This window comes from Mustela putorius, unplaced genomic scaffold, assembly GCF_011764305.1.
Source record: "Mustela putorius furo isolate JIRA1106 unplaced genomic scaffold, ASM1176430v1.1 tig00003942_pilon_pilon_pilon, whole genome shotgun sequence".
Classification (NCBI taxonomy): domain Eukaryota; kingdom Metazoa; phylum Chordata; class Mammalia; order Carnivora; family Mustelidae; genus Mustela; species Mustela putorius.
Genome location: NW_025422087.1, coordinates 10616956 through 10638066, shown reverse-complemented (window position 1 = coordinate 10638066; position 21111 = coordinate 10616956). Strand labels below are relative to the sequence as shown.

General features: G+C 38.4%; 1 protein-coding gene across 1 annotated transcript in view; it reads left to right on the top strand.

Annotated features, from left to right (window-relative positions):
* The window catches only part of SOHLH2 (spermatogenesis and oogenesis specific basic helix-loop-helix 2), a 48929-nt gene that overhangs the window by 12469 nt on the left and 15349 nt on the right, over positions 1-21111 (top strand). Inside the window, exons 3-6 of the mRNA XM_004770790.2 lie at positions 5827-5888; positions 5969-6073; positions 7629-7728; positions 9771-9881. Coding sequence (XP_004770847.1) covers positions 5827-5888; positions 5969-6073; positions 7629-7728; positions 9771-9881 — 378 coding nt within the window. The remainder of the gene's footprint in view (positions 1-5826; positions 5889-5968; positions 6074-7628; positions 7729-9770; positions 9882-21111) is intronic.

The following is a 21111-nucleotide window of genomic DNA, read 5'->3' as shown; positions in this document are numbered from 1 at the left end:
TCATGATTCCAGCATCCTATATGGGGCTCCCTGCTCAGTGGGAAGCCTGCTTTTCCCTCTCCCTCTGCCCCTTCCCCTGCAATCTGTCTGACTCACTCTCTTCTCTCAAATAAGTAAATAACATCTTAAAAAAAAAAGAATTATGGCACATCTCAATTATAGGTTAATGATCTTAATAGTACTCCCCCAATTTTATTTCATTTTATGAATACATTGTTATTGAGCCAGATGAACTTAAATATTACCCGCCGATAGAATGTTTTAAGAGTCTTAGGGTTCATATGCTTGGCTTCAGACTTCCAAATTGAACCCCACTCAAAAAGCAGACACTTGATAATTCAAACACATCCTGATACCTTATCTTCCAAAGCCAGGTATGGAAAATTAAAATGTGTTTTAAACTCATCGACAGTGTATGGATCCCATCTGAAATTGTGATTTTTCCATTCCATGAAAGGTCTCTGCAGTCCTTAGAATTCTGTGCTTGTGAACTCTGAGTAGTTCAGCAGTAGCAAAGGAATGCAGAATGTGGTTCCATCTGTCCTGGCTACAAATCAAGTTTGGATCTGATTTTATTTTTCCCATGTAGTTTCAATTGTCTGATCAGTTAACTTCTTACTTCACTAAGAAAACCTAATCTTGTGAGCCACAGGGATCTATCCAACAAGCTGTCCATTTGTGTCCCCAATTCCAAAACATCTTTGACTTGACAGTGCAATTCAGTAAATCTTACTAGTTAGTTGGCATGACCCAGTCCCTGAATGCTTGATGATAAAATAACAACAAAATATCAAAGTAGTTTTGCTAAAAACATAATCCTATGAATTGACAGTTGAGTGTAAATGTGGTGACCCTGACTTAGGTTCACGGCAAGAAGAGCGTAATGGGAACAGAGCAAACCAACCATCACTATCAACAGAACAAACCCTCAGAGCTCAACTAGATTTTATCACAGGTGCCCTATTGGGAGCAAGGGAGCATAACGTTTTCACATGTAAAGCTCTCAATTTTCTCATTGAAAATGGTTGTTTTAATTAAGTCATTAGCAAAGAACATTATTTGTTACAAGTCCCAAATAGGCCTGCCAGGTTAGTTTGGCTCCAGTTGGCCCACAGATGGCATAATGGATAACTGTGCTCAAGAAGGCTACCACCCAAAAGCGACACTGGCTTTTGTCCCCTGAAGTCCTTGTACTCCAGAAGTTTCCCCTGGCTTCACAGGGACTTATAAGACACCACTGGTCCCTTTATTAGATGGTAGATTTCCGAGGCCAGCGCTTTCTTGAGGTTCTTTAATTAGCTGTGTGTATGACTCAGCTCAATCAAGTCACTTTATACGACCTTTTTTATTTTTTTCAGCTACCAGGGGCCAGACCTGGGCGTAGGGGCAAGATTGGGGATCTGTACTGCTGTGGTTTGAGCTTATTTCTCCAGCTCCAGAGATACCAAAGACAGGTATAGGAAGGGACACTAGAATATCAACATCCAGTCTTGTCTGTAGAGTATGGTCTCAGGAACCGTATCGACATTTAAATGGTATGTTGTATGGAACATGAGGAGAAATGAACTGTCCCCCAATGAACTGCAAATTTTTAAAGCCCAAGAGATTTCAACTGAGAAGGTACTCCTAAGGCCTCAAAACCTGCAATTTGATTTTGGTATATGGAAGAATTGCTGTTAATTGAGGTGGATGAAAGAGATTTTTGCTTTATTTCTGTGTTGCTTAGTTTTAAGGAACATTCATTCATTAAGAAGAGGATTTTTTTTCTTTTTGTGATCCTGGAAACCCTTAGCTTATCGATCTCTAGAGAATATGAATGAGCAGCTGAGCACCGGACCAGAGTGCTGGATTCTGGGAATTCTCTTGGTTCGTGGAGCTCCTGTACAGCATCACAATTAGAGTTTCACTGGCAGGAGAAGTGTTGGGATTGGTAATTGATTCTGTACTAATGACAGAAATCCAGGAATTCCAACTCTGTCTGATGTAAAGCTTGAAACTTGAAAGTCATCGTGAGGGCATATAAATTCACTATCCAAGTCTAATCTACTTTTGTGCCAGTAATGTCAATTTGTAAAATTAAAAAAACCAGACACAGAATATTTCTAAAAGCAAAGAATCTGTTTTATTTAAAATTTCTCTAATTCTAGAGTATTTTAGCTTATAATTTCTCTTTGTGAATCAGCAAAATATTTTTTATTTCAGAAGTTGAGCTAGATGTTTCTTTCTGTGGTCCTATTTGTTCAGTTCATTTTTCCTTTTCCACTCCGTTTCCCCATCTCGTTATCATGCCTACATCATATCCCACTTAAAATTATACATGAAATGCTTACATCGTGGCAGGTGACATTCTTATCTCCCTCCATGCCACCAGGCCCTCCCCCACCAGTAAGCTAATGTGCCTTTCTTACCTCCACGTCTGGTCCGCCAGTCAGTCCTAGGCTCCCTCCCGCATATGCCTGTTTTGATGGTCGTACTTCTGCCTGAGCGTCTCATTTCCTCATAGAAATGTGCATTCTCTCTTTTTTCCTCTTTTAGCCCAAACTCCTCAGAATTCATACAGCAGAATCAAGCCTGAAGAAATCTCTGTTGTGTGCATGTCATATGTTAGCACTGTCCTGCTTGTTTGAAGTAATTAGTAAATACTCTGAATTATTTGATTTTTTTTTTTAAAGAAAGTTCTCTGGTATGTCTACTTTACCATCAGTTCTTGGCTGTGTACTTGGAATATGGTCTCCCAAATCTACCCTGTGCTGTCATCCTCCGTCCCCATCGTAGAGTGGTCTTTCTAAAATGCAAATATAATCCTGTTAATAGCTTAATAGCTTCCCATTGTCCATTTTAAGAGAATACCAAATCTTTAATTGAGCCTAAAGTTCTACATACCTTCTCTGGTCTTATGTTATATGTCTCTCCCTTAGAGACTCAGTACCATCTTGGACTTGTTTGACTTTCTCTATATTCCAGGGCCTTTTCCCAGGGCCTGTTCTGTTTGTCCAGAAAGTAGTTTACTGCTTATCTGCTTCTGACCCCAGTAGTGTTACTACCTTGTGTAAAGCTAACTCCTAATCAGCCACAGAGGCATTTCTGCCTGGAAGCCTGAGGCTGCAGGGTGGGGTAGTTCCCAGTTATGTCTTTCCGCTGGCCTCTATGACTTTTCTTCACAACACCAGGTATATATTTGGCTACTTAATTAATTATCTATAGTGATTTGTTCAACATCCGACCCCCTCAAGAAACTGTTCACTCCATGAGAGCAGAGACCTTGTTTTCCTGTCCATGATATTCCCTAGAGCTTAGCTCAAGTCTGGCACTTAGTGGGTTCTCATAGTATATGACTCAGATATATAAATTATGTATACAGTTGACCCTTGAATAGCATGAGGGATCGGGGTACCAATTTCTTGCATCGTCAAAAATCCATGTATAACTTCTTTACAGAGGGTATTTTTTTATTGTGTTGAAATCTCATAACCGAAGTGTAACCATCTTGTCCATTTTTTAGTGTTCAGTAGTGTTAAGTGTATTAACATTGTTGTGAACTGTACCTCCGGAACTTTTTCATCTTGCAAATCAGAAACTCTATTCCTATTAAACAACTCTCCCTCTACCCCTCTTTGCATCTCCTGGTAACCACCATTTTACTTTCTGTTTCTATGAATTTGATACTTGAGATACTATAAGTAGAATCATATAGTACTTACTTTTTTGTGACTGGCCTATTTCACTTAACATAACGTCTTCAAGGTTTATCCATATTATAGCATTTAACATCTTTTCCTTCTTTTTTTTTTTTTTTTAAAGATTTTGTTTATTTAACAGAGAGAGATGACAAGTAGGCACAGAGAGAGAGAGAGAGAGAGAGGGGGAAGCAGGCTCCCTGCCGAGCAGAGAGCCCGATGCGGGACTCGATCCCAGAACTCTGAGATCATGACCTGAGCCGAAGGCAGAGGCTTAACCCACTGAGCCACCCAGGCGCCCCCATCTTTTCCTTCTTTTTAAAGACTGGATAATATATTCCACTGTATGCATGTAACACTGTGATGGTTAATTGGGCCATGGGTAGGTACTCAGGCATTTGGCCAAACATTCCACTGGGTGTTTGTTTCTGGAATATTTTCACATCATGTTCACAGCAGCACTATTCTCAATAGCCAAGAGGGAGAAGGAACCTAAATGTTGACAGACAGATGAATGGGTAAACAGTGTGGCTATATTAATCAGATTGGATTCTCAAGAAACCGAACCAATAGGATGGTGAGCTCTCTATCGATCTATCATCTATCTGTCCATGTACCTAGAGATAAAGGAGGAGAGAATTTGATTTATTTTAAGGAAGTGGCTTATGACATTATGGAAGCCAAGAAGTCCCAAGATCTGTAATTGGCAAACCAGAGATCCAGGAGAGCTGATGTGTAGTCATTCAGAATGCAAAGGTCTGAGAACCAGGAAAGCTGATGGTATTAAATTTCATTTGAAATGCTGGCAGGCTCACCACCCAAGAATAGCTGATACTTCAGTTTGAGTCTGAAGGCTAAAAAAGGCCAATGTCTCAGCTCTGGAGTCTGAAGGCTAGAAAAGGCCAATGTCTCAGCTCTGGAGTCAGGCTGGAGGAGTTGCCTTCTTACCCAGACTTTTTGTTTTATTTAGGTCTTCAATTAATTATGTGAAACCCACCCACTCTAGGAATATCACTCTGCTTTATTCAGTCTATCTCCATTCAAATGTGGTTCTCATCCATGTGTAACTTTTGACTACCTCCAAAAACTGAATTACTAATTACTTGCTGTTGAATTGAAGCCCTGCTGATAATTTGGAACAATCAATTAATATCTATTTTGGATTTTATATGTATTATATGCTGTATTCTCAGAATAAAGTAAAGCTAAAGAAAAGAAAATGTTATTAAGAAAATCATAAGGAGTGGCGCCTGGGTGGCTCAGTGGATTAAAGCCTCTGCCTTCAGCTCCAGGTCATGATCCCGGGGTCCTGGGAATGAGCATATCTCCGCCCCCCAGCATATCCCCCTCTCCCCCAGCAGGGGGCTCTCTGCTCGGCAGGGAGCCTGCCCCCCGGCCGCCCCCCCCCCCCCCCGCCTCTCTGCCTACTTGTGATTTCTGTCTGTCAAATAAATAAATAAAATCTTAAAAAAAATAATAAAATAAACTGTAAGTTTATACAAATCAAGATTAAATTTTCCCTTTCCTCTGTTTTAATTTCTTTGTTTCTTACTCTTTATATTTTTAAAAGGGGTCATTTGTCTTACAGAATTTCTCACGCTCTGGATTTTGCTGATTTCATCCCCACAGCATTCTTTAAAATATTTCTCTTTTCCTTAAATTTCTTGTAAAATGGTGGTTAGGTCAAGAATCTGGATATGATTTAGGCTCTTTTTTTTTTTTAAAGCAAGAATAGAAACGGTTCAGCCCTTCAAACATCTCTGATTGGAGATGCTGCTTTTACTAAATTTCCATATTAATGCCACCATTTTAAGTTCTACAGAAATAAAGGAGATCACTCTAGTTTAGTTCTTAGTAAGGTAAAATACTGAATCCCAATTTTTTTTTTAAAGATTTTATTTATTTATTTGACAGACAGAAATCACAAGTAGGCAGAGAGGCTGGGGGGGGGGCGGCCGGGGGGCAGGCTCCCTGCCGAGCAGAGAGCCCCCTGCTGGGGGAGAGGGGGATATGCTGGGGGGGGAGATATGCTGGATCCCAGTACCCTGGGATCGTGACCTGAGCTTTAACCATTGAGCCACCCAGACGCCCCCTGAATCCCAATTTTTTAAGTGATGATTTTTGTTCATGTTGACATTTTTTCCCTCAGATTTGGCAAGAAGAAAAATACACGTTTGCTGTTTGTTTTTATCACCCCTGAAAATTTTAAAGGTATGTGCCTGCTGGACATAATATTTGTTTTTTCTTCAAATAGAAATCATAAGGTCAATATTTAAAACAAAAACTCTTAGGTTGTGTTTCAGGGCACGGAGCTGACATTACTCTAAATGAACCAATGACCATCGAGAAAATGAGTATTGTGGTAAAGTACTGGAAAACCTATTTCTCAAATACTGGTGAGTGAAAACTGAATATCCAAAGGTTTGAAAAGTCCTAATTAGATCTACAAAAGCTACACTTAAACATTTTCAAGTTGGCTTTCCACTTATGCTTTTTATTTGCTAAGGATTAACTATTTACTGCTAAGGATATACTATTTACTGTAAAGCACATGCAATCCTTATTAATCATAGTCTAAAGGGAAGATGTGTAAATAAAATAAAAGGAAACATACGTTTTCTACCTGTGAAGAAAAAATTTACATCTTCCAAAGTTGAAAATGTGTTGCCCAAGGGCAAACACAGTGCTGTGGCAGGCACAGGGGTTTTCTTTTTAGTGCCCTAGTTGCTACCATCATTTATTACTCTTTAAAGTGGAATTAATCATATCATTGTGTGAGTATCTAAAAGCCAAGGCCACCAACCTTGAATTGTATCACATTTTCTGCTTTGCAAAACACTCTCTCATAGATTAGTTTATTTCTTTTAAGTTAATAGGGCGGTTATCCTTTCTGTTTTAGAATTTTAAATACAGATAATTAGCGTCAATGCTTCAATTAGACCTCTCATTTCTAAACTCTTCACCTACATTGTATTATGTGTATCACCAGCATCTAAACACTTAAGCGGATTAAATTTACTTTAATTTGGCTTCTAAAAGGACAGACTCCAATTTCTGAAATTAAATTCTACTGGAGTCATTGTTGTTCAATGACTATGGTTTTCCTAGGCCTGGGACACTAGGTAGGAATTTTTTTTAAATTAAGATGATGTATTTCCTAAAATGGGCCTGAAAAACCCTTTCAGGATTATCCTGTATAAACTCCTGCTCCAGATGGTATGGGACTCAGTATATCCTTCCTTCCTCCTTCCTTCCTTCCTCCCTCTCTCTCTCCCTCCCTCCCTTCCTTTCTTTCTTTCTAACATTCAGGGAAGATTAGTGAGCCTGTTCTGTAACATTCCAGTGGCTCCCAGTCTCGGCAGCCTCAGAGTTCTTCCTGAAAATGGCTAACTGGTGACCCAAATCCTCTTTGCAACCTCTTATTCAGCTCTCAGTGGAAATAGAGCAGCTGCTCCTCACCACCTGTCCAGCACCCTCCCTATTGGTCATAACCACGTCTGCTTCTGGTCATCTCATCTTTGCTCTGAGGATGAGCAGCTGCAAAGAAAGAAAGAAAAAGAGAAAACATCAGATGTCATATTTTGACAATACAGCTGCTTACTGTAGACTTAAACATCTTTCTGTGATGTTTACCTATAAATAAGAACTTAATAAATAAATTCAGTTGAGTGTGTTTTAAGCACATCTATCACTAAGTTATTAGAATCTGGTTGAAAGAGGATGTCCTGGAGTGAATGGAATGTATATTTTTGTTTTGTGTTCTAACCAGGGTGGTTTCATACTTTATAGACTAAAATCCAAATTGCTTTCTATTTTTAAAAAATATTGCTTTTTAAAATCTGTTGAATAAAAAGTGGCAACTGTTTTTTGATGAGGGCTTGTATGTATGATCAACATTGTCCCCACCAGTGATTTTTAGAATTAAAATTGTCCCCTCTTTAAAACTTTCAGCTAAGACTGAATATTCTGTAAGGCCTGAAGAACCAGGATTGCCCCTGCAGAAGTCCTGCAGTGAACAATTGGGATATTTTTCTACTGATCTATTTGCTTGGTTAGTTTTTTTCACTTTTTCATAATAACAATGTTTCCTGTATAACTTCTGGAGAACTTACTGATTGTGGAATACTAGTTCGTGTGCTAGGGGTGATGCAAAAGGAAGAAGAGGTTGTGTGATAGAAGGGGGATGGGCCGTTTTCTGTATTTCAGAGTCCTGAGCTGGGACTGCATGTATATATGGCAGGGGGATTCACTTCAATATAAGGAAGTGCTTCGTAGCAATCCTGGTTGGCCACAGCCAACCAAAGTGAACTGCAAGGTAGTAAGTTCCCCAACACTGGATGTGTTAGAGTCTGGTTATTGTTCATTAAAGTTAAATAATAGCAGTGATATTCAAATGTTTTAGAAACAGTACAATCATCTTCAAACAAAAACTTTACATATAACCTCAGTATTTAATCAGACAAGAGCAGCCTCAGATATTACCATCTAACACTAATCTCCCTGATGTCTTTTTTTGAACTCCTGAATCTATCTCCCCGATTATTGAAAACAATACTTTAAAAGGTCTCTCTCTGTCCCCACTTCACCCACCCCAAGATATTAGAACTGGTATTCAAATCTGCATTGGACAAGCAGTTGAACTGGGGTGAGACCTTTCCAGTGCTAGAATTATCTGCTTATAAAAAATTGAATTTTTATGAATTTCTTTCATTCACTTTAAGCTGATTTCCAAGGAGATTTTAAATAGCACAGAGGGTTACAAGGAATTAACATAGCTGCTGAGGACATGGGTGGTGATGGTGAGAATTTTGAGTCAGTCACTTCCGGAATTTGTAGAATGTGACCATCAACTATTTGTAGAAATGTGACCATCTATTATTTTGAACAAGGAAAAGACTTGGCAACTAATAAGTGAGGGTAAACTGAGATGTGCTCACTTAAATGATGCAGAGATAGCAACAGGTTTCTTGATTTTAACCTGAAAGAAATTTATTATATTATACCTTTTTTGGGATATGAGGTTGGGAAGGGTTTTGAAAGGCTTTGGGATTTTCTTGAATTACTTATAACTTCTTTTTGAAGCCCCCTTGTCTTAAATCTTTGTTTTTCCTCAGAATTCTACCACTACAAATGAAAGTAAATTTTCAAATCAAGCTATGTCCCTTGGGATAGAAGAAATAGTATTAGTTTATAAGTTTCTTACGTAAATATATTTATTTTTTTCCTTAAGATTTTATTTATTTATTTGGCAGACAGAGATCACAGGCTGGTAGAGAGGCAGACAGAGAGAGAGGAAGGGAAGCAGGCTCCCCACTGAGCAGAGAACCTGATGCAGGGCTCGATCACAGGATCCTGGGATCATGACCTGAGCCGAAGGCAGAGGCTTTAACCCACTGAGCCACCCAGGCGCTCTTATATTTAAAGATTTTATTTATTTATAAACTAGTAAATCTGACAACTAAACATATGCAACTCCATTCCTTTAACAGTGAGAGAGGGAACACAAGCAGGGGGAGTGGAAGAAGGAGAAGCAGGAAGCCTGCTAAGCAGGAAGCCTGATGCGGGGCTTGATCCCAGGACTCTGGGATCATGACTCCTGGGATCATAATTCTTAAAAAAGAATTAACCAAAATGCTTGGAGGAGTTTTAGACAAATGGTAGAACCAGAGGATTTCTAAATGGAAGGAACTTGACCTCTGCTAATCAAGTTGGAATGGTGTACTGTGGCCCTTTAATCCTTTGTGTTGTTTTCCTATAATATACCTTTCAATACAGTCATATAATTTTTGGTAGTCATAATCAATGAGGTCAGAATATTTTAATCCTGCGTGTCTGTTATTCTTTATCTGTATATTTTAGAACTTTGATTAGTCATTGGACTTCTGGTGATCTTGATCATAAATTCTTTAGAGTCCCTGAAATAAAATATTCTGCACCAAATATGTAAGGCAAAGTGCTTTGATATTTTCCGCACCTTTGCACGAAGCAAGGGACTTAGAGAAGCACCTTTGATTAGCGTATTGGTGCTTATTGTTTAATATTTCCTGACAATTTTCCTCTCAAATCTACGACATGATTTTCTCTTGTTTCTAGCTCTGGATCCCTAAGAAATGACTTTGGGCTTGAATTAAAGGCTCCGTTGCCAGATTTTGAAAAAAACAAAAAGATTTCTCTTCTTCATTCAAGCAAGGAAAAGCTAAGAAGGTGAATTATGGTATAGTCCGTTTTTAGTATTATTCCTTTCAAGGAAGAAATTACCTTCATGAATCACATAATTATTTGTAGTACTGTTAAAAGTTTCTGTGAAACTAGTAAATCTGACAACTAAACATATGCAACTCCATTCCTTTTCATTCAACAAATATCTGTGAGTATCTGATATGTGCTAAAATATGATTATAGCACCAGATAAAAAAAATTAATCCTTGCCCTGCAAGGTCTTAGTCTGGTGCTCAAACAGATTTCTGGATAGGCTATTACATAGAAAGTTATATTTTCATAAGTTTCATGATAGAGAAGAGCACATAGTAAGCACACTGGGAAAGTTACTTAAGACAACCTCTTTCAAGGGAGCAGGAAGGCTTTCTTGAGGAAATGATGCTAAATTGAGCTTTATATGAAAAGTGACAATTTGGTTTAAAAGTTAGGAGGATGTTTCATGAGGCAGGAATAGCAGGTGCAGAGGCTGGCAGTATCAGAGAGTTCAGTGGATTTATGAACCTGCCAGTGTGTCCATGTACTGGGCTCTGATGGCACAAGTGGAAAGAGGCAAGAGACAAGAAGTAGGTAAGGGTCATGCACATCATGTTAAAGAATTCAAATTTGAATCTGAAACTGTTGGAGAGGCACTGAAGGATTTTTACCAAGGAGGGACGTGATAAGATTTGTACCTGGGGAAAAACAAAAAAAACAAAAAGGATTTACACCTGGAGTGAACACGAGCAGGATGTTAGAGAGTGAGTTGAATCTGGAAGTCTGCAGAATCTGTCAAAAGAAGTGATGAATCCTAACTATGGTTTTAGAAATGGGAGTAGGAAGAACAAAAGAATTCCAGATATACTAAGTGGGTAGATTCAGTGGAAGCATGGATGTGGGAGGAGTCAAGTGTAAATAGGTGTTGGGTCGACCAACTGCCTGGGAAGTCTAGTAGAATGGCAGGCTGGCAGTGGGAGGTGAATTTTGCTCTTGTTGGGTGTGAACACCTCCTTTTTTTTTTTTTTTACACAAAGCTGTCTAGTCAGGAGTTGGCCCTTAGGTTCTAGAGAAAGATCTAGGCTAGAAATACAGACTTAGAGCTCTCAGAGATAGCATTTACTTAAAGCAGTGGATGTAGGGATGGATATGATAACTTTGCAAAGCTTGTAGAGAAGAGATAAGTGGGGGGGGGGAGACCTTGGGAAAAATCTAAGGTATGGGAAGCAGAAAAGAAATCGGGGTAAAGAAAGATCAAGAAACCAAGAGGGACTGGAATTGAGACCAGGGAGAAGAGTTTCCTAAGGGAATGAGTGTCCAAGAGTATTGATGAAGTTCTAGAACCTAGGTGAGGTTCAGTGGGCTGAGGTCCGGAGCCGATGACCAAGAAAGAATTCTTGAGACATCTTTGGTGCAAAATGGTGGTTTATTAAAGCACAGGGACAGGACCCGTGGGCAGGAAGAGCTGCTGCCCCCGGGTTGTGAGGGATGGCAGGTTATATACCTTGCGGTTGGGGGAAGGTGAGGGGAAGGGATGGGAGGTTTCAACAGAGTTTTCACATGTTAGGGAAGGCCTACAAGGTGCAGGGGGGAGGCCTTGCCCTTATGGCTTGATCAATGTCGTCTTTAGGTCAGGCATTAACATCAAGATAGTTGGGAGATTCTTGGTGGGGTGTTATGATCTTGCTGTCATTTACATTCCCTTCTACCTCAGCCTCCTCCAGTTTATGGTGGGGAGGGAGACATTAGGGCTTCAGGAACTGAGAGTTATTTGCCTCTGGAAATTTGTTCTATTGATAAGGTAACCTCCCTGTTTAGGTCTCTAGGACATCTGTAGAGCAAGGGGAGATTCCTGTTCTGCAGGATTGTGATCCCTGCAAGTTAACTATTTATAGTTTTATGGCAGTCAGGGGTGTCTGAGGAATGCCACACATATTACGGACGGGAGCTGGTGAAGAGGGGGTGCAAGGTGCCAGCTTTTGCTTTGTCCTCAGTCAGCCTCCTGCTCCCTCATCAGTATCACATGGCAGAAAACAAGTAAGGGGAGAACTAGTAATTAACTATTCGTATTTGGCAAAACGTAAACATCATTGGTCTTGGTAAAAATAATTTCATTGGCATGGTTAATGAAGAAACACCATTATGGAATGATGGAAAATGAAAGGTGGGAGCATAAGTGAAAGGAAAGAGAAAATGAGGGTGTATGATATGTAAAAGGGGATCTAGAGTAAAATGATAAATTTTGATAAGATTGGGCCAGACTTGAATACATTTATATTTATATTCTAAAAGAAAATAGCTGGAAGACAGATAGAGGTCTTAAAGATACTCACGTTCTGATTATCAGTGTTATTAAAAAAAAAAAAAAGGTGGATCTGTGGTATAAAAAATGAAACCAAAATTTGTTGGCTTGATACATGGTTTTATGAATTAACAATTTGAGTAGGGCTCAGTGAGCAATTCCTTTGCCTCTATGATGTCAACTGGGGTCACTGGTGGTACTCAGCTAGTGGATGGTCTAATCAAGACAGTCCAAGACATTATGCCTGGAAGGCTTTGCAGGGACGGTTGGAAGGCTACGCCCACTGGGACTAGCAGTTGAAGCTTCTTCAGCATGGTAGTCTCAGGGTCGTCAGGCTTCTTACATGGCAGCCCAGGGCTCCACCGTTCCAAGAGACAGACCGAGGAAGCTGCCACTGTCTTAAGGCCTGGGACCAGAAACAGGCTTGGTTCTATTTCTTCCATATGGTGTTCGTCACAGCGGTCACAGAATTATCCCGATCTAAAGGAAGGGTACATAGAACCTTATCTCTCAGTGGGAGGAATGTAAAATAATATTAATCCCCAGAGCTGAAAAGGGGGGTTGGTGATGGACTTGGTATCCCTGAGTAGATAGAAGTTTATGGATTCTAGAACCAGGTGGAACATCTCTTTAAGGAGCTAAAGCTAAATGTGAATAAAGATGAATCTTTTAATGGGAGCCAGAAAGGAAAAGGACATTGAGTAATTTCTGCCAAATGGCCTCCATTTCCTGCTAAAGATCAATGGAAAGGTGGGTTTGGGGCCTGGTGAGGTAAGCTGGTGGATGGGCTAGTTTGGTGTAAAAGACCCTCACTCACATGTTTGCTGCTTTGACTGAATCAAGGCTTAGGTAGGGTCTGCTGGCCACTGCTACCGCACAGATTTCACTGATCTGCCCCAAGAAAAATATAGTGCAGTGTTTTTAAAGCTATATATTATGGAACTTACATTCTAAGATTTTGATTTCCATATTTTATTTGGTGATATTAAATTTGTGATATTTCTAAATGATTGCAATGGAAGGATATTGGGAGATGCTACCTCTTTTATTTTTCATGTTGAGATCTAACAGTGAAAATCCTTTACTGGTCCGCCAAACTTCTATGTTGTTTGTATTTTCTTAATTTTAATGGTTGATGAAAAAACTAAATGGTTGATGAACCACTCATCTACCAGACTAAAACGATGCTTTGGAAAGTGTATACCCCTGTGGCATTATTTAAAGAACTAGAAATCTTTGTCCCCCACCCCCCCCCAAAAAAAGCTGTAACCGGAGTGCCCCATCTTCCCCTTTAGAGATTTGCTTGAAAGATACCAGAAAGTAAAGAATCCATCCCTAATTATTTTTTGCCTTTTCTTCCTCTTAACCCTTATGATGATGCCTGTGAATCTTAAAATGGATGCTTCTAGTCTGTTTCCTTTCCTCCTTCTCCCAGTCAGCTGCTTTACACATGCTTTTCTCTTGTCTTACTCCCAGTGATGTTTTGCATCAAAAGGTAACAGGATGTTGACTAACGCTGTGGAGATAATGGTCCCAGCTGGTAGTTTTGAACATTTGCATTTGGGAAGTTCTTCTTAAAACAAGTATAACAATTCTGTTTTCTTTATCAGAACAGACTAATAAAAATTGGCTACCTCATTCTAATATTCTTGGTGAAATCCCTTTTGTTATATGTCTTTTAAATACATTAAATATGTTTTCATCTTGTTAAGGTATACTTTTCAGAGTGATTCCAAGCCATGGTTTTGTCTGTGTGTCCATGAATCTGAAATGATGGTGGTTTAAAAATCTGGGGGGATGTCTATTCACTTGGAAAGACGTGAAAGTGAGCTTTGCTATGGTTTCTCACAAAGGAAGGCTTTTCCAGGACTGAGCAAGTCTGAGGAATTCAAGGAAAGTAGAACAGGGAGTTTCCAGAGGGCCCCAAATCCAATCTGGCCAAGATGCTTCCCTCTGTGAGTTTTCATTTGCTTGAGACACATTTGTGCAGAGGAGAGACCCAAGGACTTAGTTTGGACGAGATCTTTGGCCTCAGATCCTTTACAGCCCCTGAGAATCACTGAACTAGGGGAGAATGACTGAACTGGTTCTTTCCTGACTTATTTGGAATGGATCCTAACCAAGCTGACTGTGGGCTACTGTGATAGATGACAAAGACCAAACATGCCCTTTGACAGGTCCTTGTCTATTGCTGTTCCATACACGAAGGAAAAAGAAAAAAAGCAGGACCATATGGAGTCTCTGGAGCCTGTTACCCTGTTTCTTTGAACGAACATCTTCAAAGTTTCACTAACCATTTCCTCCTCACTCTTTTCTTCTGTTTTCTTTTAGTTAAAAAAAAGTTGTATAATTAACATAAAGGAGATGTGATGAAGTTAACCTACAATGAAATCTTCAGTGTATGGTTTTTTTAAATCTCTTTGGTTAAGTGCTCATCTTTTGTCTATCTTTCTACTGGGTTTTTCTGCTGTTTTTTTTTTTTCCTTATTGATTTTTAAAAATTCATTGTATATTCTGGATATATGAGCCTTTTGCCAAATATATACATTGCAAATATCATCTCTCAGACCATGTGTATGTATGTATGTATGTATGTATGTATGTGTGTGTGTGTGTGTATATAAAAGACTTGAAAGAAAAGAAATTCTGCTCCCAAGAGGTCACTTTGAATTGTGTCTCACTCAAAGGATGAAATTTTAATCTCTTTGATCCACTATCACTTAAGGATGCAGGTCTCCTATTTTCCCTGCCCTGTCCTAATCTCAAATTCCTAATCTTGATGTGAAAGCCAGAAAGATTTGAGAAGCAATGAACAAGGCTAGATGTTTGCTAATACACTCTCTAGTCTCAGGAATATTTGAAAATTTAGAATAGAGTTATACTTAATTGATACTAGAAGATTAAATTAGTGTCTGTAAGAGGTAAGTTGCATGTGTTTAAGTGTATGGTTTGATGAGTTTTAAAGAGATGGTTTGTTACCCACTGTTCCCAAGAGGAGGGGGTATTATCATGCCATTCAGGGCTACGTAGGGAAGCACCAGGGTTGGTCATGAGGCAGATGAATGGGTATACTCCTCTAAACCACAACATTTCCATTATATTAGAATGTTTCTTTGTGTATTAAGCATGTCTTTTTATTCTGATTTTTTTAAAAGGATTTACCCAGTTATTTGACAGAACAAACAAGAGAGAAAGCACTCAAGCAGGGGGAGCAGCAGGCAGAAAGAGGGAGAAGCAGACTCCCTGCCAGTTGGAGAGCCCAATGAGGGACTCAATCCCAGGACCCTGGCATCATGACCCAAGCCAAAGGCAGATGCTTAACTTACTGAAACAGCCAGGTGGCCTTATTGGTGGTTTGACATCGGGGAACTTGTTGACTGTGGGGAGACTGCCCATCCCACAGGTAGCTACTTTCTAGAGATCATAAATGACTTGCCAGTGAGCATGCCTTGCTTATGTACAAACTGACCCATCCAGAGAACCCTCCATCCCAGAGGCTGATGCAGTGATTCAAACTAGCCAGTCCTAAGCCCGTTTACCTACCTTGCCTGTTTCTTCTCTCAGATACCACAATAAAGTCTCTTGCTCTTGTTTTCTTCTGACTCATTCTACCTCCTGACTGCCCCTGGTGCTTTCCTGTGTGGCCCTGTGTGGTGTGAAGTAGCCCCTTCCTCTTGGGAACTGTGAGTAACAAACTGTCATTTCAATGGCAACCATCTCAAGATCTGTTGGCCTCCCCGTACCTGAATAATAATAAAACCTGCATTTTAAATTGCCTCATGCTCTTTCCTGGTCTATCGTCTGCCATCCCCTGGAGGCAGCTACTGTTCTGATTTCTGTCACTATAGATTTGTTTTGCTTCTTCTAGAACTTTATGTAAGTGGAACCCTCAATATGTACAGTTAGGTCTGGCTTCTTTCGGCCCAGCAGATGTTTTAAGATTCATTAACGTTGTTGTGTACTTTAGTGGTTTGTTCCTTTTTACAGTGGAGGAACATTCCACTGTGTAAATACACCGCCCTTTGGTTATTCATTCCTAGGTTTTATCTACGAAGAATAAAGCTACTGTGGGGGAGTCTGGCTGGTTCAGTCAGTGCAGCATGTGACTCTTGATCTCAGGGTCCTGCGCTTATTAAAAAAGAAGAAGAAGAAGAAAACTACCATGAACATTCTTTTATATGTGTGTTTTGTGAACTTAGATTTCCATTTTTCTCAGAAATAGGGTTGTGTACCACAGGATTGGTGTATGTTTCTCTTTTTTTAGGAGACTTCCAATCAGAAAGCTAAAATAGTAGCACCATTTTGCACTCCCACCAGCAGTAGATGAGAGTACTTGTTGCTCCCTATCCTCATCAACATTTGGTATTGTTAGTCTTTTCCATTTCAGTCATTCTCGTGGTTGTGCAGTGTCATCTCACTGTGATTCTAAATTTGTATTTTCTGGATGATTAATGAGACTGAGCAGCTTTTTGTGCACTTTGGGCCATTTGTGTATCTTTTTTTATGAAGTCTGTGCAAATCTTTTGCCCCATAAAAAAACCTTTTGCTTACTTGTGTTTTTGTTATTGAGTTGTAGGCACTCTTTCATATTCTGGATTCAAATCCTTTGTCAAGGTTATGTCTTGAGATATTTTCTAGCCTGTGCATTACTGTTCATTTTTGTGAACAGTTACATCTTTTGATGAGCAGAAGCTTTTAAAAAACTTTGATGAAGTTCAATTTATCAATATTTAAAAATATGTACCATATTTTCTCTATTCTGTGTTAACAATCATTGCTAATGTTGCAATTACAAGTTGCAATGACATGTGCTTATGTTGTCTACAAGACATTTTAAAGTTTTAGTTTTTATGACTATTTATCTTAAATCAATTTTTATGCACGGGATGAAGTGTTGAGATTGTTTTCTTTCAGATGGAGATTTTCAGAATTTTATTGAAAAAACTTTCCATTCTTTGGTGAATTGCTTTAGTACTTTCATAAAAATCAACTATCATATAACTATCAGTGTATTTCTAGATTCCCTGTTCCACTGATCTGCTTATCTATCTTCTCCTCCAGTATTCCATGTAATAATTAATGTAGCTTTAGTATTCTCAAAATCAGATAAAGTCCTCCAACTATGTTCTTCATTTTCTTTTTTTTTTTAAATATTATATTTATTTATATGACAGAGATCACAAGTAGGCAGAGAGACAGGCAGAGAGACGGGGAAGCAGGCTTCCCTCTGAGCAGAGAGCCTAATGTAGGGCTGGATCCCATGACCCTGGGATCATGACCTGAGGAGAAGGCAGAGGCTTTAACCCACTGAGCCACCCAGGTGCCCCACAGTTTGTCATTTTCAAGTTGCTTTGGATATTAAAGGTCCTTTGAATTTTCATGTAAATTTTAAAATAAGCTTGTCAATTTCTTCCTTTAACAAATCCTGCTAAGATATTGATTAGGATTGTGTTGAATCAGTAGATCAGTTTGGGGAAAAATTGATGTTGAACAGTATTGATTCTGGCAGTCCATCTCTCCATTTTTAAAGGCCTTTATTTCTACAGTGTTTTGTAGTTTACTAAATTTATTTCTGAATGTTTGTCCAGTTTTAAAAATTTTGCTTAAGGATTTTTTTATTCATATATCCAAAATTTTCATAACTAACATCAGAATTAAATTTATTTTGTATGTTGACCTACTGTCCCATGACCTAGCTTTATCAATCACGTCTAGTCATTTTTTGTGGATTTCTCACATACCCAATTATGTCATCTGTGAATAAAGATGTCTTTTTTTCCAATCTTTATGGGTTTTATTTCTATTTCTTGCCTTAGTACCCTGGCTAGGTTCACCTAGTTTTTTGTTTTTTGTTTTTTTTAATTAGTTGTGATGAAAGTGGCATCCTTGGGGCATCTGGGTAGCTCAGTCATTAAGCAGCTGCTTTTGGCTCAGGTCATGATCCCAGGGTCCTGGGATCAAGCCCCGCTTCGGGCTCCCTGCTGGGCAGGAAGCCTGCTTCTTCCTCTTCCACTCCCCCTGCTTGTGTTCCTTCTCTCGCTGTGTCTCTCTGTGTCAAATAAATAAGTAAAATCTTTGAAAAAAAAAAAAGTAGCATCCTTGCTTGCTTACAATATTACAGGAAAAATGTGAAGTCTTTTACCATTTCTTATGACGTAGACTCTATTTTTATATATGCCTTTTATCAGCTCAAGAAAGTTTTCTTCTATTCCTATTTCAGGTTTTCATCATGAATGGATGTAAAATTTTGTCAGTGTGTTTTCATTATTTATTAAGATGATTATAAATGTTCTTTTTTTTCTGTTGATGCATTGGTTACATTGATTATTTTTAAATTCTATACTCTGTCTTGATATATTTTCTTATTGCTAGATTTGGTTTGCTGATATTTCATTAGCAATTTTTGTATCTGTGTTCATGAAGGTTAGTGGTCTCTGATTTTCTTATGTCTTTATTGAATTTTGGTATCATGTAAATGCTGACCTCATATAATGAAATAGAAAGTCTTTTTTTCCTCTTCTGTTTTCTGGAAGAGTTGTGTAAGGTTGATGGGTTTAATAGAATTCAACAGTGAAATTACCTAAGCTTGGAATTTTCTCTTTGGGAAGTTTTAATTAAAAATTCAATTTCTTTACTAATTATAGGACTAGATTTTCTATGTTTTTCTGCTCAGTTGCTTTAATTTATGTCTTAAGAAATTTGTCTGTTTAACCCAAGGTGTTAAATATATTGAATGACTTTTTGTTCATAATAATGTCTTATAACCCTTTTAATGTCTATGGGTCTCTGATGATATTCCTTCTTTCATTTCTGGCATTGATAATTTGTACTTGCTTGTTTTTGTTTGTTTGTTTGTTTGTTTTCTTTGATCAGTCTGACAAGGGGTTTATCAGTTTTACTGACTTTTTTCAGTGAACCAAATTTTTATTCATTGATTTTCTGTATTATTTGCCCATTTTACATTTGATTCCACTCTGTCATTTCCTTTTTTGCCCTATATCTTGCTTTTTTTTCTATTTTCTTAGAAACTGAAATCACTGATTTTAACCTTTTCTTTTTTGTTTTTAAAGATTTATTTATTTTAGAGAAAGAGAGAGAGTTGGTGGGGGGGGTTAGGGCGGGTCAGAGAAAGAGGGAGAGAGAGAAACCTCAGGCAGACACCCTGGTGAGTGCAGAGCCCAAAACAGTGCTCAATCCCACAATCCTGAGATCATGACCTGAGCCAAAATCAAGAGTCAGTCCCTTAACCAACTGAAAAAAAGATGTTTCTAAAACATATATAAAAAGAATGTGTATGATGGGGTGCCTGAGTAGCTCAGTGGGTTAAAGCCTCTGCCTTTGGCTCAGGTCATGATCCCGGGGTCCTGGGATTGAACCCCACATTGCGGGGGGGTGGGGTGGTCTCTGCTCAGCAGGGAGCCTGCTTCCCTTCCTCTCTCTCTGCCTGCCTCTCTGCCTACTTGTGATTTCTGTCATCAAATAAATAAATAAAATCTTTAAAAAATTAAAAAAAAAGAATGTGTATGATAAATTTTATTGTAAGCCATTTTTATTCATATATCCAAAATTTTCATAACTAACATCTAGAATTAAATTTATTTAACCAACTGAGCCACCCAGGTGCCCATCTTTTCTCTTCTAATAAAAGTGTTTAAAACTCTAAATTTCTACTTATAAAAGTTTTTTCTTATAAGTGCTTTAGCTGCATCTCACAAATTTTGAATAAATTAGATTTTCACTATCCTTTAGTTCCTTTAGTTAAAAATGTTTTTCTCATATCCCTTGTATTTTTTTCTTTGATCACTGATTATTTAGAAGTGTGTAATTTAATCTCCAAGTGTTTGGAGATTTTCCAGTATTGAGCAGGAAAGGGAGAGGGGACTCTCCTCTGAGCAGGGAGCCAGATGCAGGGCTCAGTCCCAGTCATGACTTGAGCTGAAGGCAGAGGCTTAACCTACTGAGCCATCCAGGTGCCCCAGTTGCCTGTCTTCTTAATGAATCGACCATTTATCATTAAGAAATGATAAGCTCTAATTATCTATGCTAATACTGCCTCTTAAAATCTACATTGATATTCATATAGCTTTTTTATGAAAGCATGTTTCTTTATAACTGAAATATGTCTTTATATTTAAAGAGTACCTCTTGTAAACAGCATCTAGTTGAATCTTATTTTCCTTTTTAATTTGCCCATTCTTTTTTATTTTTTTAAAGATTTTATTTATTTATTTGACAGAGAGAGACACAGTGAGAAAGGGAACACCAGCAGGGGGAGTGGGAGAGGGAGAAGCAGGCTTCCCACTGAGCAGGGAGCCCAAAATGGGGCTCCATCCTAGGACCCGGGGATCATGACCTGAGCCCAAGGCAGACGCTTAATGACTGAGCCACCCAGGCATCCTAATTTGCCCATTCTGACAATCTCTGCTGTTCAATTGAAATGTTTATTTGATTTACATATAATATAATTACTTATTAAGTTTGACTTTAGGTTCATGATTTTTCTATTTGTTTTCACTAGTTCTATCTGTTTTCTTTTCCTTTTTTCCCCTCATTGGCTGCCTTCTTTTGGATTAGTCAAGTGTGTTTTGCTTTCCTTTTTATCTCCTCTATTGACTTTTGAACTAAAATTATTATTTTTAATAATTAATTAAAATTAATAATTTAATGTTGCTCTAGGGTTATAATATGCATCCTTAACTTACCATAGCCTACCTTGATTTGACATTATGACACTTAATATACAATAGTACTTTTCTATTTACCATCTATTTTTGTTATTGTCACATATTTTACTTTTACATAACTTATCAACCCACATTTTTATTATTTTGCTTCAAAGTCTAAGCTATTTTTCCAGTTATCTTTTGCTATGTAACACCTTGCCCTAAAACTTGGTAGCTTCGAACAACAGCCTCTTCATCATATCTTATAATTTTATGG